Source organism: Accipiter gentilis, chromosome 22, assembly GCF_929443795.1.
Source record: "Accipiter gentilis chromosome 22, bAccGen1.1, whole genome shotgun sequence".
Taxonomy (NCBI): Eukaryota; Metazoa; Chordata; class Aves; order Accipitriformes; family Accipitridae; genus Astur; species Astur gentilis.
The window spans coordinates 26,723,379-26,751,046 of NC_064901.1; the positions used below are offsets into that span (position 1 = coordinate 26,723,379).

Sequence of the window (27,668 nt, forward strand, 5' to 3'; positions counted from 1 at the left end):
GGGGGAGGGGGGTGGGGGGAAGGAATTGCAATACTGAAGTGTCAAAGGCGGCAGTCCAGCTGTAAACAAATTGTTCAGCTTTGCCGTGTTATTTCTGAAAGTGTTATGTTCTTGCTCACAATTTACCTGAAACACCGTATTTAGTGCATATTCCTTCCAAAGTCATCGATCTTTCTTCCCACGTAGACACCCAGGCTGTGTCTCTCCGTGGCCCTCAGACAGAGCACAGACTCTGCAGTTCTGCACCCCTAAGGCAGGACTCCTAGAAAAGCCCCCAGCAACAGTGCCTGGGTACAGACTGGACGAGGGGTACCTCCCTCAATTTTTCCTCCTGATCGTGTTTGATATTAAATTGAAATCTGCTGCTATGAATGAGCCAAACTGCTGCTGATGCCCAGGTGCTGGTAATTCTTTTACTTCTTGTATGAGTGGGCTCCCTGGCACAGGGCTCTGAGAAACCATCCCTCAAGTGTGCCCACCATCCCAGAGACATCTTCCCCTGCTTGGGGTTGATGCAAGTCCTAACGCATAAGGTGGTCGTGCAGTTGCAACTATGAGTCTTGTGGAAAACCCAGACTCCAAACATTGAAAAAAACTTAGAGCCTATGACTGAGCCACTGAGTAGGTCTCTACTAGTCCAGGATGGAAATAACCGACAGGCTAATGCAGGATTTGGGGAGGCAAGAAGACCTGGGAGATTTCTCACTTCACCCAACCTTTGATCCCCTTTCACTTCTAACTACGTTCTGCTGCAGAGCCAATGCGGATTGACGCCAGAGCGTCCAATCCTTCTAGTCTGATTTTTCAAAATTCAGGAGTCCTCCAACTGTTTTTAATGCTGCTCTGTGGCACACACCGTTACATGAAGGGAAACTCATGAGCAGCATCAAACAACCTGGATTGTCTGGTACCTGTATATTGCTTTGTACATAATAGTATAGTTTGCAGGGATTTTTTGTGTCATTCTTTTCTATTTTTTTTCTACAGTTTTTCAAAGACTGTATGCAAACTGTGTTTACAAATTGATTTTGCAGTCAGTATTGTAGATCATGGCATTTCCATTTTGGTGTTTTGTATGGGCTTGTGAGTTCTTGTGTACTACAGGTTGTCCTTCCTTCTTAAAGACGATTGCATACACTTCCATCCAACATATCCTGCTCCTTTCTTAAATATATCCCATTTCCTATGATGTGGTGTGAACTCTAGCTTGTAGAATGCATGAGAAAAAGCTGCATATGTATTTATATTGTTAAATATTAATAAATATATGCTCAGTACTGATTTAGTTATTAATACAGGTTTTAGGGATTTGTACTTGTTCTCTGGAAACTACAGTGTAGACTGAACTAAATTACTTAGTATCTGTAATTTACAGACACACTAATATTTTCTTACAATGTTTTCTATATGACCGTATAAGGTAGGGGGATAATCCTTTAAAGGTGATGTGTACCTTAGAACAAAGCCAGTTTTCTTACAACATTTAGGATTGATGAAATATTTTTGTGTTATGTTTAGTGACAAATTATAAACAAAGCACAAAATGCAAGAATCAAGTATGAATTTCAAGATGTCCTTAAATGCTGCAGTTCATTATGGAACAATGTTATAATAATCTGAGCAATCTTCTAGATTGACTGTCTTGGGCAATCGTCCCTCATTTTTGTCATTATTCCTGGTGTTACCTTTGCCAAATCCTGCGGTTCTTTCTTAGGATCTGATCATGTATAACTGACTGAATCAGAATACAGTTTATACAAAACTGGAGATCTGGGTAGGCAAAAAATATGTTATCAGGTACGCAGCCCATCTTGCTACAATACAGTGTATATGAGTTCAGCCTGTGGAAAGAGTTCATGATTTGGCCTCCTGCCTTTGCCATCTGGAAAAGGGACCAACAGAACCACCATGGGACCAATGTAATTGGGTAGCATCTGTACAAATACCTCCTGCTTTCTTATGTATTTTAAAGAGAACAACCGCTATATTTTTTGATCAGGACAAGTGAGAGTTGCTTCTCTGTTATGGTCATCTGTTCCCATCAGGCATATACCTGTTGGCCTCAAGGCTGTGGCTATAATAATTTCTATTCCATTAACAAGGAACTGTTTTTAGAGAAATAAAAATAAATTCATATAAATATTTGTAACAATTATATCATAAAAAATCTTTTACGGCCTAATAGCTCTTGGACTGTGATTCAAAGCAAAACATTGAATAGCAAGTACTGCTGTCCCAGTGTGACTGATACTGGGTATCTCTTCAACTGTTTAGAAATCTATGGGGCCATGTTATTCTGCTGAGGTTTTGGAGACTAAATTTCTAGTAGATATACATGTAGGAAGTGTGTTGATATATCCTTGTATTTTAATCTCTTTCTTGTATTTTAAATCAGATGTACCAGGTATTATCTTAATAGGAACCGCAGGTAGAATAGTGCTGAATTACTAATTGATACCAGTTTTCAGATTTTGTTAAAGCATGATATCCAGTGCCTCTCTGCACTTAGTGTAGATAATGTAGATATCAACATGTAATTTCAGTGAAATGGTGTATACAGTATGTGTAGCAGTGCTTTAATTTAATTTAGTTGGTTTCTGTGTATTGAGCCATAGCAGCAAATTAGGCTGTCTTTTAAAATTTCTTTCTGCTTTCTGTTTTTCATCTGTATCTGAGTTTGTTCCCTTTTGACCATTCAACTGATGAGGTTCCACAGCTTAGTAACTGCTCTATCTGTCTATTATGGAGTATCCTGTTCTGATAACATTCAGAATCACATATACAGCCAACTTATTGTAAATATGTTATTTTTAGTTTTCGGCTATCTATCCAGTGTGGTTTGTGTTGTACTTGCATGTGTGTAGTTCCCTGGCAGTGAGTGAAAGGGATCCCAGCATAGATTTGCTGCCTCGTGAATGCGGTTGTTACGACGTTAAGAACTAACGTTCACCTCGAATGATTAGTTTCTGTTATGCTTTCTTCTTGTTTGCTTGAAATGTTGGGACTGGTTATCACCAGAAGTTCAGTAAGTCACTGTTTAAATTGGCACAACGACTGAGGGGAAACCCATCTAGCTGCATTCCCGTTGGATGCCCTGGCTGCTTTCCACTCTTTCTGCACTGTGCACCGTTCAGCCCTGAGTCACAGCACGGCGTTGCGGGATCCCTCTGAGTCACTTCCAGTTCCTCCTTGACCACAGACGCCAGCAAAGCAAGCGCAGTCCCGCGGCTGGGGCTGGGCAAGGCTGCCGAGAAGTCCCAGTAGGAACCTCTGCTTCATCCCCTTGGCAGGAACAGTCTCTGAGAAAGATGAATACGCTCATGGGCAAAGGTGCACTGTTTCCTTCGTTGTTAAAAAAAAGGATATTAATAGTTACTGAAATTAAGTGCAAAGCTAAAGGCTTCTCAAGCTACTGTGGTCTGTTATTTACAGAAAGTACGTCTGATGATAAAACAGATGTATGAACTAGATTGCCAGTGGCAAAAGTCTTCCAAAATCGGGGCTACAGTTCAGATCTCTGAGAAAATAAGACCTTTCTGGGGCAAAAATCTGAAGGTGGTTGGGAAAGAGCTTAGGACAGCAAGAAGCAGCTGGTTTGTTCCTAGATACCCTGGTCCTGGATCTCATCAATCTAATCATCCCCTGTGAGCAGAAAGAGGTCAAAATCAGGCCCCAAAGCACGGGAAGTGTCCTGCTTGGTGAGTCCCATCACGATGCTTCAGTATGAATTGCACACTCCAGTGCTGTGTGCTGACTGTTCATCATCCCTCGGCCCCTCTTAAAAGTGACCAGGCACAAGGTGGAATGTTTTGAGATGTTTCCTGTAAAGGGTAAAAGGGAAAAGGGATAAGATTGGTCTTCTCCTTACACTCAAAAAAGTTCCCCTGATTTTGAAATGATATACTGTACAGTATCTATGGCACAGTTTGTTTAAAAACTAATGAATGCAGATGATAAAGTTTCTCCCAGCTCTCGGCTCTGTTCCTGTATATTGTAGTGGGAATGCCTGGTAGACTGAGTCTATTTTTGTAGTTCAGATCCTTTCCTCCTTACAATGATTGGTAGTCATTTGCTTTTAATGCTTTCTTACGGTGTGAACTGATTTCTGTAACTTTCATGTATAAAACAAACTAGACAGTCTTTCTATACTGGAAATAGTCGTGACTATAATATTTCACTAAGTGTCGTATCTCTTATGTACATATCATCAATAAATGTTGATTCCTAATTTTCATGGCTTATATCTGTGAGTTTTAATCTGTGAGCTTTAATCTGTGAGCCTGAGCTCAATATGGGAAGATGAACCTGACTTTGCCAAAGTGTTTGAAATTTCACCCCGCACTGTATCCTCCAAATATTCCAGGGTGCCGGCCGCAGCTTAGCTCGTTTGCCACAAGGGCCAGGATGCACTAACTGCAGTACTTGGCAGTGAAGTCTAGAGAAGTGGGAAGAGCTGTTAGAAGAGTAGGAGGATACAATGCAGTGCTTGCAGTTGCTTTAGAAACCTACTTCCCTCCCCCGGCTGCTAAAAAATAAAGCTCTTCCTCATAGCCTTTCTAAAAAAATAATAAATAAAGCTTTTAGCTGAACCCCTGGAGCACTTGGTAAAGAAATTAACTCTGTTTAATACATGAATTAAGAGGTGATCATGGAGTGAACCATGGCCCAGAGGACTGGCAGTTGCTAAGTATGGCGAGAAAGCGCCGACATTTATGCTCAGAGTAGCACACATTACGGAAATAGCTTAACTACCGTTGTGTGCTCAAGACACATAACCAAAGCCCAGGTGAGGTTATGTGCGGTTTAACAGTCTGCACAACCTCGGGCTTGCTTCTTACTAATCTAACTGAGGCCAGCATCCACTTGAGAAGTTTCCAAAGAAAATCCAGGCACGGCGGGAAGTGGCTTTGGCAGCGCTTCAGCTGGCGAGCTGCCCTCTTGACTCAGTAACGAACTAAGTCCTAATGTGGCGCAAGGAAGATCTTTGGGCAAAAGATAAATCTGAGGCACCGGCTATCTGCTGCCATTTCTGTACCACATTGCCACTTTCTGCCAGAGGCAGAAATGTCCTGATCTGGCCTCATCAACAAGCATTGTTAATAAATGCACTCTGCTGATGTAAATTTCCCTGCTGAAGTTTGTTGCGCTCAGGATTCCCCATCACTCATGTATTTTACGTACACTGTGTATGTTCAGATTCCTTCCATAAAAGGTGGTTATTCTTTTGTTACACGTTATGCCAAAAAGTTGGAAATGAAAGGCTCGACACTGTGACCTATGTTTGTTGCTTTTTTCAAAGCAATGTTTCTGCAAGAACAACCTAAAAAAACCCAAGGCATGCAGGAGCCAATTCTGCAATTTTATGAAGTTGTTCCTTTTGAAAGTACATACCCAAAGGCTGATTCTCTCAAGCCTTACAAGCCCCTTGTGTGCCCCTCTTTCTCCATGTCCTCACCCTTAGAGAAAAAGATTACTTCAGGAGTGTCTTTGTATCTGGAATGTGTCCCTCTCTACAGGAAAGCATCTGCTACAAGATGCTATAAAGGACAGTGAGTCATGAATAATTGAACCATATTAAGAGATTTCTATAGCCGCTCTCAGGCGTGAAAGAAAAAATGAGAGAACACTTCGGGTCTGCTAAACCTTAAACAGTCTTCTCCTTTGTATTAGACAGTCCATGTAAACAGGATAAGGCTGTGAAAGAAACGGGGGGCCCCAACTTGCAGTGCTTTAGAAGGAAAACAACATTAAAAATGACACCCGGCTGGGCTAGCAAGAGTTAGTTGCAGCAAGCCCTTACTCTGCAAGAACGTGCAAATACCCTGGCAGAGTTTAGTGCCACCGCGCTGCCGACGTTCCCCCGAGCTGCGCAGAGCCCCGTGCAGGAACGCAAAGCTGGGGCAGCTCCACAGCCTTGGCCGGCAGCCGTCTGCCATCTGGGCGCAGGAAGGAAACGAGATGGCGTGCAAGATCGGTCCTGCGGTCACGGCGGCGTCAGTGAGGCAGGCAGGTTCTGCGGCAATAAGCAAAATGCGTCTGCGTAGACAGATAACTGACCAAGGCAGATAAATGACTGCCGCCCACCGACACTCGCGGGGATGGGATCCAGAGGAACGAGGCCTCACGCTGTTGATGACGCTTCTGTAGTACAAGGACGAGTATTTAGAAAAGCAGCCTAGGGTCTGCCTTTCACAGCGTTGTGCTAGTCATTCTCGCTGGTGACTGAACTAGAAATACGTTTGCCTTTCCTGTAGCAGTTTGTAAGACTGCTTTACCTCCATTTGGCCAATGCCTTATCGCATCTTCCTCTGTCCTGGGTTGCTCTGGGAGTTCAGGACTAACTCAGCAGACCTGGAACCTGTTTGCCGTACAGAGCCTCCACTGCCTTAAGCCGTATGCGGATTTCCCACTGCCCGCCTACACACGCCTAACTTCAGCTGTGCATTTGGCATCGCTTACAAGGCAGCCTCTTGCCTCGGCTTCAGCACCAGAAGAAAGCTGCTGTTGAGATAAAGTCTGAGTTAGGTGGGTGTTTCAGAGTGAGACTTTGCCCCAATATTCTAAAAAACGCTTGAGAGTTTTCCAATAGGTGCACTTAAATTTCTGACATCCTATTTGACTTGACAAATCCTATTTTACTGTAAATTTACACAGGCATTTTTTCCAGTGGGAAATAAATTACTTGTAAGAATTTCATTTTAGTACAAAGGGAAAGCTATGTTATGTATTAGGCATGGTGAGTCTTCCCCCCCCCACCCCCCCCGCCCAAAAAAAAGTAATTTTGCTCAGCTAGATCTATTAAAACTAGCTAAAACTATGTCTATTTCTGCAAACAAAAACCAGTCATCTTCTCATTTGACAGTCTTTGTGGACTTGTTTTGATCCAAAACTTCATCATTTTAATATTTTTTTTCGGAAAGAAAACACACAACTAATGACACATCAGCAGTCAATAAACAGATTTGTGTGGCAGAGAATGTATGAAAATGGGCTTCATCCATCCAATTGTTCATCCAAAATCCTTTTACCTGTGGAGTAAGAAGTTTTTATAAAAAGTTTGAGACCCTTGAAGTTGTTGCTCAGGCAAAACCTTTCTAATGCTTGCTGGAACCATCCAGACAAAATTGAAAGAAGGCTGTGTTTAAAGTGTATGTATAGCTTTCACTGCCTCTGCTTTACTTGCACGTTAACAATAATTGGCTCCTTTGAGGTCAGAAGGGCTTCATTGATGATGGATTTGCTTCTTCAATTTCAACTTTTCAAAAAACTGTGCAGCAGCACATCTAACCTGTGTGAAAATCTGTGTAAGTCTGGTACTTTAAAAACAGGAAAATGAGCAAGAAGAGAAATGTTCTTGAAATCTTGCTCTTGCTAACCTTACTCCAAATGGGCGAGACAAGGAAGACGAAAAGTACAGTCTCTGTTGCTCATCTTTGCTAAATTTGTACTTTGCCTCTCATTTCTCATCGTCACGGCTGCTTGCTGTCAGCATGGTGTTGGTGGATGCCACATGCAGCATGACATAGTAATAATGAGAAATAAGCTACCAGGGGAAAAATATTCAAAATCAGTTTGCAAATGCGGTGGTTAATGTAAAGGGTGACCTGGAGGTGGGGGGTTCACAGGAAAAGGCCAATTTTTTTTTCCTTCTCAGAGCTGTGAAATGTTCAAGTGCCAAAGTCCTGGGGGTGTTGAAGGGACTTTCCCAGGAGTAGCACAGGAATTTCACTCTCCCTTTACTTCCTCTCCCAGCAACCATGTCCTCCCTCCGTCCCTAATCCCCCAGAGCTCCCACCCCCAAAACACCTTTGCACAATTCTTGCTCCCCATAAGGAACAAGATTTTTGTTACCCACTTCCACACAGCTGGAACTGCACCCCAAGGAACAGCCCAGCGCAGCGCTTTCTGTGCCACCTTTTTGTCCTTCTCCCCTCCACAGAGGAAAACTAGTCAGTACCAGTAGTTACCAAAAGGTCGTGTATTTGACTAATCAGAGAAGTCAGAACTTTGAATTGTTTAATAAGGCTAAGAAATAATTATTGGCTAATGGCCTAATATAGCATAAAATAAACCCATTAACTGCTGGCTTACAAAATATCCTGGTGTCTGTGTATGCTGAGGCAGAACACAGTTGTCAGAGGATTTAATTTCTTCATCTACAGAAAGAGCGAATTGGGACCAGCCCTAACCAGGATGATACACTGACCTCTGTCCCTGCACAGCATTGTTTCTGTGTGCTGAAGAAACGCTTGGTAACTGTCTCCTAATAATATTCCAGGCAACATGCTTCAAAACTACTTAGTACAGAGGCTGTTGTTGTTGACAACAAAGAACACACAAAAGACATCCCTATCATGGGAAAAACATTGGGCAGCAGTATAATGTTGGAACTGATGTTGTAGAAAGGGTTGAACAACACATCCACGCAGGTAGACATGATGGCCACATATCCTTTCTCTGCTTTAATCAAATACTCATTGCAAGATCTTCAAGAAAATACAGGTGAAACAATCACCCCGGATTGTTTGATGAAAATATTACATTCTCATAAAGCATACAATCCCTCTTTTAAATATGCTTACTGCTTTAGGCAGTAGTTCCATGAGAGAAGTGGTCTGGATTACATTTATTTAAAACTGTTGAAGGCAAAGGAATAACACAAGCTGATCACGAGGTCTGTTCTAGGTCCAGCATGGTCTCCTCAGCATTTTTAGGAGAGATCCTCATTCTTCCCAGGCACCAAGGGTAGACCAAGACCCAACTGGTCTTGTCAGCACCCTGAAGGAAGGGCCAGATACTGCTGGGTGCTGCGCTCTCCCAAGTGCCATTGGTTCAGCGAGCCAGGAATAGTCATCAAGATCTTACTGGGCTGATCTTAAACTGGACTGACTTGTCTGCTTCTAGGGGGAAGCTGAGTTAATAGCTAAGTCCCAGAGCATCTGGGGAGCCTATGGGACGCTGGCAGAGCAGGCAAGGTCACACAGCATTCAGCTGAACCTGGCTTAGAGTTTGCAAGCAGAAAAAAATGACCCCTGGGTCACCAGTACTAAAAACGACCATCCTGCTGAATACTTCTCTCCCGCTGATAATGCCAGTCTTACTTTTTATCCTCGATGTGGAATCAACTTTATTTTTGGAATCTTATTTTACAGTTCAATGTCTTTTTAGCAATACTATTTCTAGTTACAATTTAGAGATGATATTTTCTTTCCTTCTGATTAATCTGTTAAATAAATATGCAAAGATATCAAGTGCTCTATATAAAAAAATACATACACACAACAAACAACCCCTCGAATAATAAAACCAAGATTAATAAAAATATATACGATATTACACATATGAAATGGCCATCTAGTTCTGAAACTGTAATGAAACTTAATTACACATGAATCACGTGAAATAATCTAAAAAGAATCAGCATATATAAAATAATGGCATTGCCTCTGTAAAGAGAACTTGAGGATCTCCCTATTTAAAAATATAAAAAGAAGCCAACCAGTGTTGTCTGTGCATTTATAGCTACTGAACATCAGATAAATTAGGAAGGAGTTTGTGGATTTCTCCATTAAACATCTGAATAGGAAGATGAATAACATGCCCCAGCGTTTTTCTTTGTTTTAAAGAAAAATTTAGCTTTCAAGAGAATGAAATATCTCCTTTTGATTGAGACCTATCAACTAGGATTTAAAGAGAGGAATAATTCTTACTCTGGATCTCCATACTTAGTGAAATGAGTACATAACACCAGTTTAAACGCAGCCTTCAACAGATCATTTTGATTTATAATGACAAATAGAAAAGCTTGCTTAAAAACATTACAGGAATTAAACAAAAATCAATGCACAGAGTCAACAGACTTCCTACTGCACAGTTCAGTATTATAATAAATGAAAGGACTGAGAAGTTTGGCAGTGGAACACAAGTACTGATAGTGTAAATCACCTTGACCCCATTCGCTTCAGCTTGCTTGAACACCTTTGGGCCACAAACTGTGTGACTTCATAGGTGAAACACACTGACCTACATAAAGTCAGGAAACATCCTATGCTTATTTTAAAATCACACCTCATCTTGGGACCTTTTGCCCAGGCGTAAATTGCTCCTGAAGAGATCTGCCTGCAGATACCAGGGCACTGAGCAACTCAGTAAAACACATGGGAAACTGCTGGAGGGCTGTGACTGAGAAATATAATCAATAGTCTTGTGCTTTATGTTCCAGTAAAGATCAGTACTAGCTAATGTTAGTATTTAGCCAGCTGAATACTCTTCCTCCAAATTGCTTCAGATGGAGAACATAAAATAACATGCTTTAGCAGAATGGTTTCAAAGACAGGTGCTATGGTCGGTGAACAGAACCCTCGAATAACCCTGCTGCAGGATGTTCCCCATCCCACAGCTGACAGACCACTGGTTGCAATTACCTTAGATTGTTTTTAGTTGCATTTTCTTGAGGCAGCCCAATTACAAGTTTTCATTCTCCCTCCATTCCGATACACTTTCTTAAAAATGGCACAGACCACCGGTAGTAAATAATTTTCTTTCTGACAATTCATATCAATATAATGCACAGCATCATAGCTTAATACAAATACTTTACGTAAGAGACACATAGGCACAGAACAAAAGCATATAACAATGCGGCTGCAGCTACTTTACTATATTACATGGCTGGGAGAGTTTCCTTTAATTTTCTTCGATCTTTACTGTAGAATTTGAACTTCTGGTACCAATTAGCAAGCAACGTTTCTTTTGTATTTTTAAAAAGCAGAGGGAAAAACGTGGCTGAAATAAATAGAATCCAGAGGAAGTGAGCGAGATCATAGAAGGGCAACTATTAAAATATCAGCAAACTGGTGTAATGTAATAGTTACAGGGGAAACAAGTTTTACTAGGCTCAGCATCTCCTAAGTAAAATAGAGCAGAAGATAGAGACCTATTCATCGGGAACAAAATACTGTCTTCTTCCCTAATAATCTCAAATTGCTTGATTTGTGCATGTGTGATAGAGCTGGAGTCATTCTGTTTTAGTCATTATCCTAACAGACCCATTGAAAACATGCACAAACTATGACCAATGAAGGAAGGAGGGGGAAGAGCAATGAACAACTCAAAAACTCAAGGATAACTGTACAGATTGTTAGGATAATAAAGTATAGAAGTTTATTATGTATCACCTTGTTTTCATCTCTTTATTCCCCCTCCCGAGAAGATTTGCTGTATGCCCATAGACATTTAAAAATAGAGATAAATAAATTTTGTCCTTCTGGGTTTCCGTCATTGCAGACCAAGACATAAATCGTTATGGTGGTTTATACTGGCAGACTCCAAATGCACCTACTGCTCTTCCTGACTGGAAGGTGTTTCTGAAGGATTCTGGTGGTTTAGATATTGCATAGGAGGTCTTTCTGGTTTAAACTTGATTTTTTGCTCTTGACATTTGTTCCTTACTTACTCTTGTACCATTGGCAAGTTTAGTACCTTAAATGCCTGTAAGATAGAGTGACTGGATACTTCTGTAAGTCCGCACAGTGAAGACCCTCCATCTGGGGAACAATGACGTAAACTTGCATCCCTCCTGACACCCAGGACACAGTGAGTGTCCTGTGTGTAGGAACTGGAAACTGAAAACATTATGCAACTCTTGGGGGTTTATTTCAGAAAGCGAATGTCAATTTTGTAACTCAGACATCATTTTAAAGTGATTAAAAATGAATAAAACTTATGTTTAATTATGTTCAAAAGACATCAGTAGCACAGTGCATCTATGAATTCCTGTCCAAGTTCCATGTGATTTTGATTTTCCCAGCTCTGATCTACTTGGCAGCTTGGTACCGTTACACTCCACTCTTCATGTCAAGCTCCTGATGATTCTGTGTTTCATTAACAGTCAGGAATTCGTCACATGGTCCTGTTTGGTCATTTGACTGTTCTTTATGAACCAAGTGCACCATTTCTTGTGATTTGCTGGCATCTCCATTTAATCCACTTGTCTTCCTATCCTCCACTGCCCCTTTGCCATTGTTAATCACTAACTTTTTCTTCTGCCCACATCTAGAAAGAAATAAAAAGAAAATAAGTACTATGACTGGAGACTAACAGAAATAAGAAAAAAATTGAAAGTCAATATTTAGGAAAAGGTACTTGGAAATGAAACTCGTGTCTGCCAGTGCAGACTTATATGATGCAAAGTGTAGAGTTTCTCCATATTGCATATTTTATTTTTGAAAGCATCCACCATTATATGCATAAAATTTGGCAGGAGTTTACTTAATCGATTTATGTCTGTTGTTACTACAGATAGAAATAACATTCATTACTGAAAGCTAGAAAAGATTTTCTGACATTTGGATATATCCACATTAATGAACTTTGTATGTATTCCACTATAAGGACAGGGTCATTCTAAATCCAGACTTAGGACAACATCTTTGAAAATGCTCAAGTTCTTGAGAAAGCAGGAAATTTGGATCAAGCTCTCACTTCATTATACAAGATAACTTTCTCCTTCTTTGTATTAGCTTGTCAGGCCTAGAAGCCTGCCAACAGCAAGGAAATACAGATAACTACTCTTGCTGCTATCAACAGCATAGTTTCTTACGATATTAAAGTAGGAAATAGCTCCTGTGCTTTTAAAGTTATACTCGCTGCAGTGCTGCCCAATAAACTCTGTATGTAGCTCTGAATGAACACACACACACACAAACACACACACACACACACTCTTTTTAAAAGTCATCAGTCCAAAACTGATGCATGCTGGTCAATGTGGGTTGAGTATTCTTCAGGGTAGTAAAAAGTACTAGTTACACAGCTGTCAGATTTGCCCCGGACCGTGAAGATGGTTCTCTGGCTACACAGTGCTGAACATCCTACTTGTCCTTCAACAGTCGTGTGTAAACAGAATATACAAAGCACAGCTCTCTTTAAGAGGTTTAATGTCTCTGTGAAGTTATACTTTAAAGTACTTTCTTCTTAAATGAAGCATATTTTGCCCGAATGACTACTTTGGCAGTTCAATTATACTATTATCCTTCTGAAATTTTTTTTTTTTCATGCTTACTGACCAATAGATGAGGGTTATTTTACCTGAAGTAGGTCAGTTCACTGTGCTAATGTTACACACACCCTGGGGCGTGATTCCTGCTCTGCAGCCATGAAATGCCGAAAGAGGCCAGCGAGGAGCTGTGGAGCTCCTCAGCCTCTCCAAAGAGCAGCTCAGAGTGTCTTTCCTGACGTGATGGTCAGGCTGGGCAGCCTCCTCTGTTGGAACCTGGAAGGAGATCCTAACACTTTTTACAACAGGCACCAGCCAGAGGCAGTCTTCATTGCAACAGGAGAAATAACTAACTAAATAGGACCACACTGAACCTTGGCCATCTTGGGTTTTCGTTAAGACAACTTACAACACCACGAATTTAAAAAAAAAAAAAAAAGAAAGAAAGAAATGCTCTAGCCAAGCAATTTGCTATTTACTGAGGAGGCCTAATTGCTTGTTTGAAATGCTTGCCATATGGATCTCCTAACTAGAAAGGCTAAATTTATTGATTTCTGAATCAGGAAGCTAACTACTTTGAAACTCAGGCCTATGCTGCTTTAGGCTTTTTGAGACAACCAGAATGAGACTGAAACTGGACATGCTACAGTTAGCATTCATTTAAAAAATGGTGTAAATGACAGCATTACACAAATAAAAACCACAGATCGTTCCCACTTTTTAAATAAACAAATGCTTGAAACATTCCCAACTTACTGCTCAGCTAACACTGAAATGCTCAACCCTCCTTTCTCTGGTATCCAGTTTTCTCACAGCACTGCTGCAGTGTTAGTTTCAGATGAGTTGGCATTCACATGCGGTATGCTGACTGCACAGCAACTACCTCTCTATGAATTTTCAGTGTATTAGCACTTATCAGAATAGATGAAGAAAGGATTTTTGACTTACTCATGTTATCATTTGCATCCTGCTAAAATGAAAGAAAAAAATCCACTTGTTTCAAGCATACCAGAGTATGTTTGAGCTTCAAAAAGTTTTTGTCACAGTGTTGAACACATACTGCTAGGGTCTAATCCATGCATTCGTACACATACATGCACCCACATGCACTTTCTCTCTTTGCAACTCACTCCCAGCTGCATGGAAGCTCCACGTAAGAGGTACGTTTTCCATTAACAGTACCTAGACCATAATTTAGAGCTCTGAGATTGTTTCATTTCTTGTCAGATGCAATCTATAATTAGCCATAGGGGCCCTGTTTGTCTGTTCCTATGGTGACTCTGGGTTAAGAGGAAGGAAACAATGACAGTCTCAACTTTTAAAGGCATAACAGAGTAACATATAAATCAGTAAGCCATGCCATTCAGGCTGTGTAACTCCAGAATCACTTCACAGAAAGAAAGTTGTGGAGTTTTCTGTCTCACCATATGCTTGATACCTTTCTTATTTCAACAGGTCTCTAATAATAGCCAGATAAGCACTGATATTGTGGATAGTCATAGAGCAAACATACCAGGTGGCATCTCACCACTGACTTCAGCAAAACTGCGTCAGTTTACTATCTGACAATTTGGCATTTGGTTTGCCCTGTTTTGTCTCATAGAAGCCTTCCGCATTATGGGCAAGGACTGCCTGGGTTGCTCCCTCACCATGGTGGCAGTGCTTTATTCTAGCATCCATGTCATGGTTTGGAGGACCTTGACACTATTTCACAGAAGCATTAACATGTGCTTTCCTGCAACCAGCAGACTAGGAATAAATTTGCTCACTGCTTCCTGAACAAAAACCACCACATGTTATATCGTTACTCTGCTAAAAAAGTTCAAACTGAACATTCAAGTAGAAAATAGTTACTCCATTAAAGGGTTCAACTTTAACATTCAAGTGGTAAAAAGCTGCTTAAGACAATTGAGAAGTAACATCAGAACAGCCCCCAGAGAAAAGAAAGAGTTAAGAACTTTACAGCCTATCCTTTAGGCTAGAGTGTTTCCTGGCTAACTTTGCACAGATCACTGCAAGTTTCTATTCCTCAGCTGCTTCATCTGTAAAGCAGAGCAAATAAAGGTATTGAGTGCTCTAATAGCAGTGTTAAAATATATCCCTGCTAGCTGTGATCCTGCCTTTTGTTGGGAAGGAACAAATTAATCCTGTGACAGCAATTGTCTAATACACAGACAACACTGTTAATCATGGAGGATTAACGCAGCTCATCCTGTGGTTACTACTGTCTGTGTCCATCTCATGTAATTTTTACTCTGGCTGGACAGGATTTTCCTATTAAGTAATAGGTAGAGAATAATTAATTCTCTGTGATCTATATAGAGTTGATTTCCACCTACAAGTAAAGACCAAAGGGTTTACACAGCTACTGACTTCAGGGGGTTCCACGTGAGCGCAAAGGCTGATGTGTGACCCGTGCAGGACACGGAGACCTGGGGTCTCACACCCCAAGTCACAGAGCTTGTCAGAGGAAGATCTTTCCTGGGTTATGCTACTCAGCTCTTCCACGAAGCTCTGAAGCTTCTCAATGAAGGAAACAGCAAGGCAGTGTGTTTTGAAAAAGTAAAGGGGGCGCCTTACCTTCTCCGACTGTTAACAGCAATGCACACTGCAAGAATCAACGCAAGTGCCACAAGAGCGGCAACTATGATCAGCCATTCTGTGGGGAGAGGGAAGGGAGGGGAGGAGAGCATGTTAACATATCGCATGTAGTTTTGCCATTTCGCAGAACTGCAAGAACAAAAGCTCTTTTACATTCTTTAAACTGTCAGACTGTTTTTCCTAGCTTGCAGGAAAGTTTTACAAAGTGCTTGTGCACAAATTGAATACATTTTCACCATTCAGGCCAACTCAGATGAAATACCCAGTTATTGTTAGCACCTATAAGCCCTGTACTTTGGTGGACATAAGCGAAGAGGAGTTGTATCACTGATTTACTCCAAGAGCAAAAGAAAAGGCTTAGCAATGATACACCTGCAATCCCAGGCACAAAAGCAGGATGACTTTCAGGTAGACTGAAATGTTCATTTTTTTCATTTAAAACCTTACTTTAAGGGGTATTTTGGGGGCAAACTCAAAAAAAAAAACCAAACCAAAAACCAACCAACTACAAAACTGGAAGGGACCCTAAGAGGTCGTATCAGCTACATTTCACTCCAGTGAGACAGGGTCAATAAGGAGATGGCTGAGGATGTTGCATTTGCTCTTAACATTTTTAGTAAACAAGATTTCACAACCTTCCCAGTAGCCTATTCTTTATGCTGTACTAACATTATAGACAGAGATCCTCTCCTAAGAGCTAACTCCTTTCTTTGTTTGAAACAAGTCTCCCTTGTTTAACAAGTCTCTTACATTTCATTTGAAACAAATTACTTCTTCTAATTAGTTAATTATTATTACTTATGGTGAAAAACTGATAAGCATTCTTTTTGTTGCATACTATTCTCATATCTCCCATTAGTTTTCTCTGAAAATGATGAGTTCTTCAAAAGCTGCTTCAAAGGTTACCTTTCCAAAATTTTCTTTGTGCTCTTTTCTTTTTTTTCCCTGTGATTAATGCAATGCCTTGAACTGAACGCAGAGCTTCAGCTCTGGACTTGGTAGGCCTAAGTAGAGTGGGATAATTTTTTAAATGAAATGTTTTAAAAATTACTTTACTGTTAATAAATCCCAGAATATATTTGCATTCTTTTGCAATTGTATCATGGTGTTGGCTTCTTTCTGTTCTGTTTTAATCTGCAAGACCTATTCTGGAACACTTGCCTCAGCTATTACTTTCACCAAACATTCTCATGGATATAATTTGCATATATCTTTACTGAATTTTGCCTGATGTCATATCAATTTATAAAGGTTATTTGGATGTTAATCCCATTCTACAAATGCATGATTTCTCTCATCTTGATATTGCTGGAGAATTATGAGTTACGGTATGCTCCATTTTTTCAGACTACTAGTGAAAATGCTGAGTATTATCTGATTCAGAACAAAGCCTGGACAACGGTACTTGACCTACATTTTAATCTATTGCTTCAGTTCATATTAATACAACTCAGTGCTTAAATTAATAAAACATATGACTTCAAAAACCTACCTGGTACCTGGGCTGACCTTGGTTGTGAAACTATTTTTGTTGTGGTGGTCTCTCCAGGAAAAGTAGTATATTCATAATGTCCCTTGTGTGGTCCTTGATTACCATATATACTGGAGGTAGATCCTAAAGAACAAAACTATCTGTTAGGCCAAATATGCTTAGTGAATATTTATCAGCAAAGTACAAAGACTATGACTTTCACAGTTAAAAAAACATATTCTAGAAAGATCATGCTGAGGTCATTGAAAAGTATTTATACTGAAAACTCTTACATAGATTATAGTCATCATACTCATCCGAACTATGGCTAGTTTTAGTATTTTGAATAACAAAACTCACGGTTTTCCCCTCTTGTCTTTCTCATATGTTCAGTTCAGTTTTGATTATGCTATGTTTTTGTGAACCAAAATGCAATTATAATTGCCTAGAAATTTTCTGCAGAAAATGTGAAGATGTGAATGGTGGCAACTTTCTGAAGAGGCCTTTGTCATACAAGTCAAACACTGTGTCTGTTCCATGGGGAAAAGAGAGTGAGAAAAGAAGAGAGAGAAAAAAAACCACCCACAACTTTACTTTTTTTATTTAAACCTAAAATGACCAATACAGAGATATTTTGAAACTTTTAATTTTATTCCTACTCAGGATAAAACTGACTTTCTAAAACTAATGCTTTCATAAAACAGAAGGATAGTTCTCTGAATTGTTTTAAATTGATAGCTATGTATAGAGTGGGACTCTATTTTTCTAAATAGAAAAAAATGCTCTCTGTAATCTTAGAAGTGGATCCCCTGGTCCTTCTTAATAAGTTGTGTAATTCAGTTCTAAGACGGTATTAGATCTTAAATCAAAATGCATACTTCCAGTCTCAAGTATTTGCTGCTACGCTGGCCATACCGCTTAACTTTTATGCAATTACATTTCTGGCCCATGCTGTTGCCATATGGGTATCCCAAGTCTAAAATTATCAGCAGACTACAGATATAGTGATTTCATTTGGGACTACTACTTCATTATCACTACAAAAAAAGATATTACAGATCTCCACCTCTCTGAATTCTTCCAGACTCTGATAGAGCAAATTAAGCACTTACTCTAATCAGCTGTAAAGTTCTTTTTCTTTAATACACACTGCAACTCATTTCTAGCCAGCATTTCTGATCTCATTTCCTAATAGCAGCTGGCAAATACAAAACTGAGAAGCACATTTCTTCCCCCTCTGTTAAGCTTATCCAGCAAGTAGTTCATGAATCTTCCAGATGTTTTCATTCTTTTTATGAACAAGAAACTTACTGCCTGGTGAGTTGTTTTGTGCTATCTCACCACAAAGGACAGAGCACTAATTCAGCAACTAAGGGTCCTGATCCAAGAAAGCTGACCAAGAGGAACATACTCACTTGTCTACTCCACATCTCAGCAGATTTTTTTTTTTTAAGGTGCTTTATATCATCTTGAGAAATGCCAGAGCTTTTCCACCACAAAGCCCCTTATAAAGGCACTCAGACATTTATTAAAATTCAGGCACTTAGAGAACTGCTACATTCACCCTTCCCCTCCCCTGAACACTGAGAAGACGACACAGGATTCAGTTATGTCCCCTGCTGTTCTGGCTTGCAAGAGGCAGGGAGGGATCCTCAAAAGCTCTCTACATTTCATTCTGATGACATGGTAGATTTTTTTCTTTTTGACAGTTATTTTTTGTGTTCCTTCAGCGGACTGATTTGTTACTCTGTGGACACTTGGGCAACAGATCAGTCATTACTGTGATGCAAGACCACAGCTTAAACATTTCTGTAGAGAAAAAGCAAGTGAAAGAAAGCAGTATAGTACATCAAGCCATTCATTTGTTCAGAGAAAGCCTTTAACTATAGTCTGCCAATACATTCATGAATCTTTTCCATTCCATTACAGCTATATAGGGCAACATTACAAGTGAGCCCTTCAATAAATAAACTTTTTTATGATGATGCTAGTGTCCTAGTAGTTCCCTTGTATTGTGTTTATATAAAGCACCAAGAGAAATAAATGAAAAAAGGAAGAGTTTGGGGAATATGGCCTTATAAGCCTTTGCCAGGGCACTGACAATGCAAAGATTTGACACAGACATTCACCTTGAAAATGATCTTCAAACCAGTTCTTACAGGTTTTATGTGCTTAAAACAGAAAGGTAACAAACATCTTTTCATAGTGTGTAATGTCCGCACATAAAGTTAAGGAAGCAGCTTGGATTAATTAAGTGAACAGTGCAGCGAAATTCAAGAAATTAGTTAGTTTTAGTAGGAAACCATTATTAAAAAAAGATTCATCTTTCCAATAAAATTCTATCAAATACATATTTTGCATTTACATTGCTGTGCTTATGTTAAAATACTATAACTCAGGCAATTTTGATAGGGTTGATTTTACTGGGTTTATATACATTCTGGAAAAAAAAAAGCAGGCCAGATTCTACCTGACAATGTATGAATTAACATTAATTCATTAATTACTAACAGAATTATCTTTAAGTTTTTTGCTGTATAATACTATAAAAATATAGGTACATATTCTTGCTTATGTGCAAAGAACGTCCACAGAGCATTGGCCAAGATCTACACTGGGATGGTTCCACTAACTTCCAAGAAAGTACATGAAAATAATATTTGGATTAGTGTACATGAGAAGTAGCATTTGGAAAAAACCTTACTGTTAGAATGGTTATTTGTATGGAAACTGCATTTGGGAATAAGAAAAAGTCCTTTCATTTCCCATACTACTAGCATGTGACCACACACACACAAAAAGAAACACTATATGTAGTGTAATAAGTAAACACTGTTACTGTTAACTGCAGCAACTCTATCAATCAGAAGAATAAACCTTTGGAAAAAAAAAAAAAGTTGTTCACAAATTAAATGTCAGTTACAACCCAGTAACATATCTATAATTAATCACTGGCAAGATAACAAACAGTAAACACACCAAGAAAAAAAAGGTTTCACGGAGAATTACCTTTCTTTTGATACATATTCAACTGAGGGAATACAGGTAGAAGAAAAAGTAACACACAGTTAAGTGTTACATAGCTATCATTTACACCCAGCAAAAAGGAATGACAGAATGCTATCACCTGTGTATGGGCATGGGGAGAAAGTTTACACTTGTTCACTTTAATAGTTGAGTTACCATATACAGATAACAGAATATTAGAAAAAGTTCTTTTCAGAACACTATTTTCAGTGTTTTAGCAAATGTCCCCTGCTTTGCACAGGAAGACAGTCCCTTTAACGATATCTTAAAAGCAGGTTGTAAAAAAAAAAAAAAAAAAAAAAAAAAAGGAAATAATAATAATATGATAATAATTTACAGTTATGGTTAGTACACGTATTTGGACGATTGCGGTTGTGCAAAATAATAACTGACCAATGGATAAATGAAAATGCTCTCAATTTGTAGTTCTTACTAGTAGGAAGAGGGGTCTGCAATCGGTTAAGATGATCTTCCATGTCTGGAAAAACTCCCGGTATCCAGTCGACATGGGAACCGCCTGTGGCGTTTGCTCGTTCGCTTTCAGTCGCAGGCGGAGTGCCGGGTGCCTGTGGCTCCTTGGTTGCTGTCTCTCGGTTAACATCACCCGCGGACTCTGTGACTGCCATGACGATGGCATGATCAGCTTTAAAGGTGAGCACGCACAAAACCACCACCCACGTTATCGCCCTCTTTCCCGTACCACGGCAAGCCCGAAAGCATGTCCATCTTCCTCAACCATAGCACAGAAGGAGAGCAGACATGAAGGCCTCCCCTTCTTCTTCCACACTGTCACCGGCTTCTGAGAGACCTGTAAGCACCACATACATGCTCACCATGTTGGAGGGAGACCTTGGCTACGTGTACAGAGCCCAGTGACAGATGGAGAGGGAAGACCTTCAGAGGAAGAGGCCGCAGCAGCAACAGCCTGACCCTGTAACTCAGGAGCGAGCGGCCATGCTGCCGCCAGGCCTGCGGCAGTCTTGCCTGGCAATCCACTGGTGAGGACGACTGAGGAACTGCAGGCACAATTTGTGGGACGTAATTCTTCTAGGATCGCCCTGCCCTCACCACCGGGACAGCACTCCCCGGCAGTGGTGCTGCTGCTGAGTCACAGGAGCAAGCCATCTGATTGATCAACCCACCAGAGCACCTCCACCACACCGATCATGGTGCCAAAGCGAATGAAGCCTGATCCCACTGACGCGCAAGAAAGGCAGATGCGGCCGGGGACGCAGAATCACCAAAGTGCGTGTCTTGCAGAGCAGCAGGAGGCCACCCAGAAACATGCTTCAGCAAAGGACAGAAACCGCCAAGTGTACCAGCAAGGAGGCCCTTATGCCTTGTCCGGAAGGTAATTCTATCAATAGCACAGATCCCACCACAGATTTTTGCACTGCAATTCCACACCGAGAACGTAGAACCCCAAGGTGAGGAGGACAGGGAAAGGAGTCGATTTCAGAAGAAATAATGTCTCATTTCGCACCAGGCATGAGAAATGAGTATGATCCATTATTCTTACTGGTACCCATCAGAGAAGAGTCATCATCAGCTTTGTTCGAACTAGCCGTCGTCCTGTGGTGGACATGCTCCTCAGGGGCATCTGTGGGACGTGCAATGCCTTCAGTGCCCCATCCTGGTTCATGATCTGAAGGGAGAGGTGGCTGAGTTGGGTCTTCGTGGTGGGCACCATCAGGAGAGGCAACAGCTGTTATCACGATGCGAGGTGCCCACAGTTCCTGGGTTGTATCTTCTGGTTTCAGAACATCAGTGGAGGCTGTGATTGTTGTGATGATGGCTAAGTTAACTTCAAAGACATTTACAAACCCCACCTCATGTATTATTCCCTCTATTCTATTTAACAATCTCTACCTTTTTCTTTTTTAGACTATGTAGAATATATAGCGAGGAAAAAAAAATACAATCAAACAAGATCTTCTCTATATGTCACGTTATTTTTGGTTTGTCTGTTCCTTTACTAATAGTCTATTGATCACTTGAGTAGTTGCTCATTCATTTCCTAAGTTTCAGTGTGGATTAAAGCCCAGAAAGACTTTCCAAAGAGAAGGTAGCAGCCACTTAGACCTGACTATTTGGGACTGACAATACCATCATATTTAACAATGCCTTTCTAAGTTTATTTAGGTATCTATATTATTCCATGAGATGACCACAAGAATGCGTGCTGGTCTCCCAAGAGAAGAATTTTAAATTAATTCAAATGGAAAATTAAGGAATTCAATATTTAATGAACATCCTTTACACATCATTCTGGCAGTGCTATGGCTGCTGCTGATGCAAAAGAGTAAGGATGTCACAAAAGCATGCTAAGAAATAGGCATAGCTTAACTAAATGCACTTTCAGAATTTCCAAGTGCTCCAAATTACTAACTGAATAATAAAGGTTAATATTCATTCAAAATTACACCACCAAAAGTTAACAACACTAAGCAAAAGGAGAAACCAAAAGATGCATTTCCAAACAACAGTAGCCTAAAGTGTTAGTTTTGAAAATACCTAGTAATCACTATTTAGAAGGGGAAAAAAAAAAAAAAAAATCTATTTTCAGAATAAAATTAGTATAAGAATTCTTGTTGTTAGATAGGAATAAGATTAGAATTACTTGATTGAAAACATTTGAATGAATTACAGAATCGTGCTTGGGTTTCATATTTGCAATTGCTCTGTCAAATCACATAAAGCTTAACAAGCTAAGAACAATGAACTGTGACGCTCTACAGGATCCCTTCCATATTTAGAAAACAGGAGTAGGCAGTAGAGAAAAGAACTGCATTTTAATCCACACAATCGTTGGTATTCATAGCTCTTTGGCAAATCTTAAGTGTTGCGGATTCAATAATCCTGATGAACATGGATTTTGAAGAAGAAAAGGGAAAGCATAAATGCTAATTTTTCCTTAGAATTTTTTTTTAAAAGCAAGAAAGACGCAAGAAGTTCCAAAGCACTATGATGTCATAAAAATCCATTATTAAACAATAAAAATATTAGAATTTAAAAACCAATACTTTGATTGGGGATAATATCAATTGGATAATAAGCAGAGTTTAGGAATCGAAGTTAGAACCTTGCAGAACTAAATGAACAAACCGCACTAAGTTACTTCAAAGTTTACAGTAATAAGCGAATCTATGGCAATGTCAAGACCAGGAAAGATCAGACATGAAAAACTATCTTTAAGTCTATGATTCATTTACACCACCCGCCAACCCTGCAAAAAAATTGCTTTCTCAGTACCACTGTCTATTAGAAAGAAACCGGAGAAAAGCTGGGGGATGTAAGAAACAGGGAACCCTGGGTAAAATTATCCACAACAGATAGCAATTCTTGTTGAGATGTTCACATGCAACAAAATCATAAATACGTCTGCACTGCAAGTCTGCACTGAAAATGTAGAACCCCATGATGAGAAGGACAGGGAAAGGAGTCAATTTCAGAAGAAATAATGTCTCATTTCACACCAGGCATGAGAAATGAGTATGATCCATTATTCTTACTGGTACCCATCAGAGAAGAGTCATCATCAGCTTTGTTCGAACTAGCCGTCGTCCTGTGGTGGACATGCTCCTCAGGGGCATCTGTGGGACGTGCAATGCCTTCAGTGCCCCATTCTGGTTCATGATCTGAAGGGAGAGGTGGCTGAGTTGGGTCTTCGTGGTAGGCACCATCAGGAGAGGCAACAGCTGTTATCATGATGATTTAACTAGCTGTGAATTCCATGTGGGTGCTGCCTTGCCCCTCCCATTCCCGCCACGTTCAAGTCTCCTGTTCACCTGAAACCACTGATACCCTTTTCTCACCACAAAAGGAGAAGAGAAGGAAGACCTTCTGCCCTCCCGTACATCATCACTGCTCTCTCTATTGATCAGCCTTTTTCATGTGCTGTTCTCATCCACTTTTTTACTTAATCCAAAAGATTCCCAAGGACAGTGGACACAGGGAAAGGAGATAGACACAGCCATCAGGAGAATTCCCTGACTTACATCTCAGGCTGACCACAGAACCTCAGCTTCAGGGACGCTGTCAAGTCCTGCTACAGTGTGTTTTACATTACAGATATTAGTACTGACAGTAAAGAACCCTTTCTACAGGCATTGATTTGCCTTTTTTGCTCTAGACTCTGAGGGGCGACAAGTTACAGAAAATGCTCTTAATTTGTAGTTCTTACTAGTAGGAAGAGGGGTCTGCAATCGGTTAAGATGATCTTCCATGTCTGGAAAAACTCCCGGTATCCAGTCGACATGGGAACCGCCTGTGGCGTTTGCTCGTTCGCTTTCAGTCGCAGGCGGAGTGCCGGGTGCCTGTGGCTCCTTGGTTGCTGTCTCTCGGTTAACATCACCCGCGGACTCTGTGACTGCCATGACGATGGCATGATCAGCTTTAAAGGTGAGCACGCACAAAACCACCACCCACGTTATCGCCCTCTTTCCCGTACCACGGCAAGCCCGAAAGCATGTCCATCTTCCTCAACCATAGCACAGAAGGAGAGCAGACATGAAGGCCTCCCCTTCTTCTTCCACACTGTCACCGGCTTCTGAGAGACCTGTAAGCACCACATACATGCTCACCATGTTGGAGGGAGACCTTGGCTACGTGTACAGAGCCCAGTGACAGATGGAGAGGGAAGACCTTCAGAGGAAGAGGCCGCAGCAGCAACAGCCTGACCCTGTAACTCAGGAGCGAGCGGCCATGCTGCCGCCAGGCCTGCGGCAGTCTTGCCTGGCAATCCACTGGTGAGGACGACTGAGGAACTGCAGGCACAATTTGTGGGACGTAATTCTTCTAGGATCGCCCTGCCCTCACCACCGGGACAGCACTCCCCGGCAGTGGTGCTGCTGCTGAGTCACAGGAGCAAGCCATCTGATTGATCAACCCACCAGAGCACCTCCACCACACCGATCATGGTGCCAAAGCGAATGAAGCCTGATCCCACTGACGCGCAAGAAAGGCAGATGCGGCCGGGGACGCAGAATCACCAAAGTGCGTGTCTTGCAGAGCAGCAGGAGGCCACCCAGAAACATGCTTCAGCAAAGGACAGAAACCGCCAAGTGTACCAGCAAGGAGGCCCTTATGCCTTGTCCGGAAGGTAATTCTATCAATAGCACAGATCCCACCACAGATTTTTGCACTGCAATTCCACACCGAGAACGTAGAACCCCAAGGTGAGGAGGACAGGGAAAGGAGTCGATTTCAGAAGAAATAATGTCTCATTTCGCACCAGGCATGAGAAATGAGTATGATCCATTATTCTTACTGGTACCCATCAGAGAAGAGTCATCATCAGCTTTGTTCGAACTAGCCGTCGTCCTGTGGTGGACATGCTCCTCAGGGGCATCTGTGGGATGTGCAATGCCTTCAGTGCCCCATCCTGGTTCATGATCTGAAGGGAGAGGTGGCTGAGTTGGGTCTTCGTGGTGGGCATCATCAGGAGAGGCAACAGCTGTTATCATGATGATTTAATTAGCTGTGAATTCCATGTGGGTGCTGCCTTGCCCCTCCCATTCCCGCCACGTTCAAGTCTCCTGTTCACCTGAAACCACTGATACCCTTTTCTCACCACAAAAGGGGAAGAGAAGGGAGACCTTCTGCCCTCCCATACATCATCACTGCTCTCTCTATTGATCAGCCTTTTTCATGTGCTGTTCTCATCCACTTTTTTACTTAATCCAAAAGATTCCCAAGGACAGTGGACACAGGGAAAGGAGATAGACACAGCCATCAGGAGAATTCCCTGACTTGCATCTCAGGCTGACCACAGAACCTTAGCTTCAGGGACGCTGTCAAGTCCTGCTACATTGTGTTTTATATTACAGATATTAGTACTGACAGTAAAGAACCCTTTCTACAGGCATTGATTTGCCTTTTTTTGCTCTAGACTCTGAGGGGTGACAAGTTACAGAAAATCGTCATAATTCGTTGTTCTGTCCATGGTAGTCATAAGCCTAGGTTTCCTCCTAGAATCAGCTTCACAATTTGGCATTGCTGAAGGATTTTACCTATTAGAATTACTTTGTGGTATCGTGTTTACTGAGCCCACCACCCACACTGTTCTTCTCTTTGTTATATGCAGAGTAGACTTTATTTTTTTTTTATTCTAATTAGATCATAAAGAAAAGGAAACAGGCTTTTCTGTTTATTTTCATAGTCATCAGCTTTCTGTTATCATAACCTAAGCTGTCCTGCTTTTTCAGAATAGCTGGCTAATGCTGCATAATGGCAGAAGCAATGAAACAGAAGAGATACCATCAGAGGAACACAGCAACCATAATAGAAATTTAACTAGTTTTCACAAAATCAAAAATAGGTTCTGAGCATTTTCTGTTTAAGAAAGGATTAAAGTTACCTTTCCTCTTATTTCAGGAATAAGTCATGTGTTTCTCATATCACGTTTTTAGAATGTTATTTTGATGGTATAAATGGTAGTGGTGTTGGTAAGTAAAAAAAATAATGTTTTACACAGAGCTAAAATTGGAAACTTCCATCTCATCACCATCCAGGCAGAGCACAGAGAAAATTAATCAGTCCATAATTTATATCGATGTCTTAAAGAGATCAGTAAGTTATTCCTCTTTACAACTTCATGCAATATCTTTCCAAGATAGGCTGAGAGACATAAGTGATTAAATATACTTGATTGATATTATTACTAGTACCTGTAGTGGAAGACTCTTTTTCATGATTATTCTCTCTGGAAGGAATAATTCTATCCATTATAGGACGTTGTGTGTAATCCTCTCCCTTGTCCCAATCTGGATACACCAATGGGTCTTGCGCTGAGTCGTTCTGTTTGGCCCCATGGTTGGAGGCCATAGCTGTTATGATGATGGTGAAGTAATTATGAACTCACTATATAAAGATCCGTTTCTCATATTATTCTCCTCTTCGGTTCTTGTCTCTATGACAGGCCTTGCTCACATGTCTACTACATTTAATGGCAAAGAGAAGTAAAGCAGATTTGCTTCTCATTCTGGTTTATGTTTAGAAAAGCTGCCTACTGTCACCAATAGAATTAACTCCTTCCTCAAACTGAGCATAAGCTTTTCAGAGTCAAGATATCTCCTTGTTTTTCAAAAGTATTTCCCCAAATTATGCTGTTGACTTTGTATTGGTTGAATATCAAACCAATATCCACCAGTGCAGAATTAAGAAGAACAAAGGCAGAAATAACTGCAAGAATATGACCCATCAGTAAGAGTTTAATCACAGAATTTGAGTGTATTGACTATCCGATTTCCCCCCCCCCCCTCAAAATTTCACTATTTTATTAGTTGCAGCATCCCCAGGAAAATAGACAAAGTCTGACAGAGGTGAAGGCTAGCACATGCTGCAGATTTGTGAATGGTGCACACAATAAGTAAGACAGCATTCAACTGGAGAATATTTGATATTGCAGTTATTTAGAAAAACATGATATTGTCCATATCAACCAACCTGTAGCTTTTATTAGAGAGTCACAGTGAAAAAGTACCCAAAACTTCTAAATAGCATAACCCTTCTTAACCCCCTCAAACCAATTAAAAAAAAAAACCAAGAAACTTGCCAGTGTGCTAAATTTTA

General features: G+C 40.7%; 1 protein-coding gene across 6 annotated transcripts in view; it reads right to left on the minus strand.

Annotated features, from left to right (window-relative positions):
* Positions 1-6,930: 6,930 nt before the first annotated feature.
* CD44 (CD44 molecule (Indian blood group)) overlaps positions 6,931-27,668 on the minus strand; it is a 64,052-nt gene continuing 43,314 nt past the window's right edge. Inside the window, exons 1-8 of one of the 6 annotated variants that reach the window (XM_049825400.1) lie at positions 25,366-25,418; positions 24,280-24,654; positions 23,609-23,734; positions 21,616-21,870; positions 20,530-20,715; positions 17,091-17,213; positions 15,578-15,656; positions 6,931-12,054 (exon numbers count right to left, since the gene is read on the minus strand). In XM_049825400.1, the coding sequence (XP_049681357.1) occupies positions 11,838-12,054; positions 15,578-15,656; positions 17,091-17,213; positions 20,530-20,715; positions 21,616-21,870; positions 23,609-23,734; positions 24,280-24,472 (1,179 nt within the window). In that variant the 5' untranslated portion in view covers positions 24,473-24,654; positions 25,366-25,418 and the 3' untranslated portion in view covers positions 6,931-11,837. The other 5 variants (XM_049825402.1, XM_049825397.1, XM_049825398.1 and 2 more) reach the window with 5 other exon arrangements.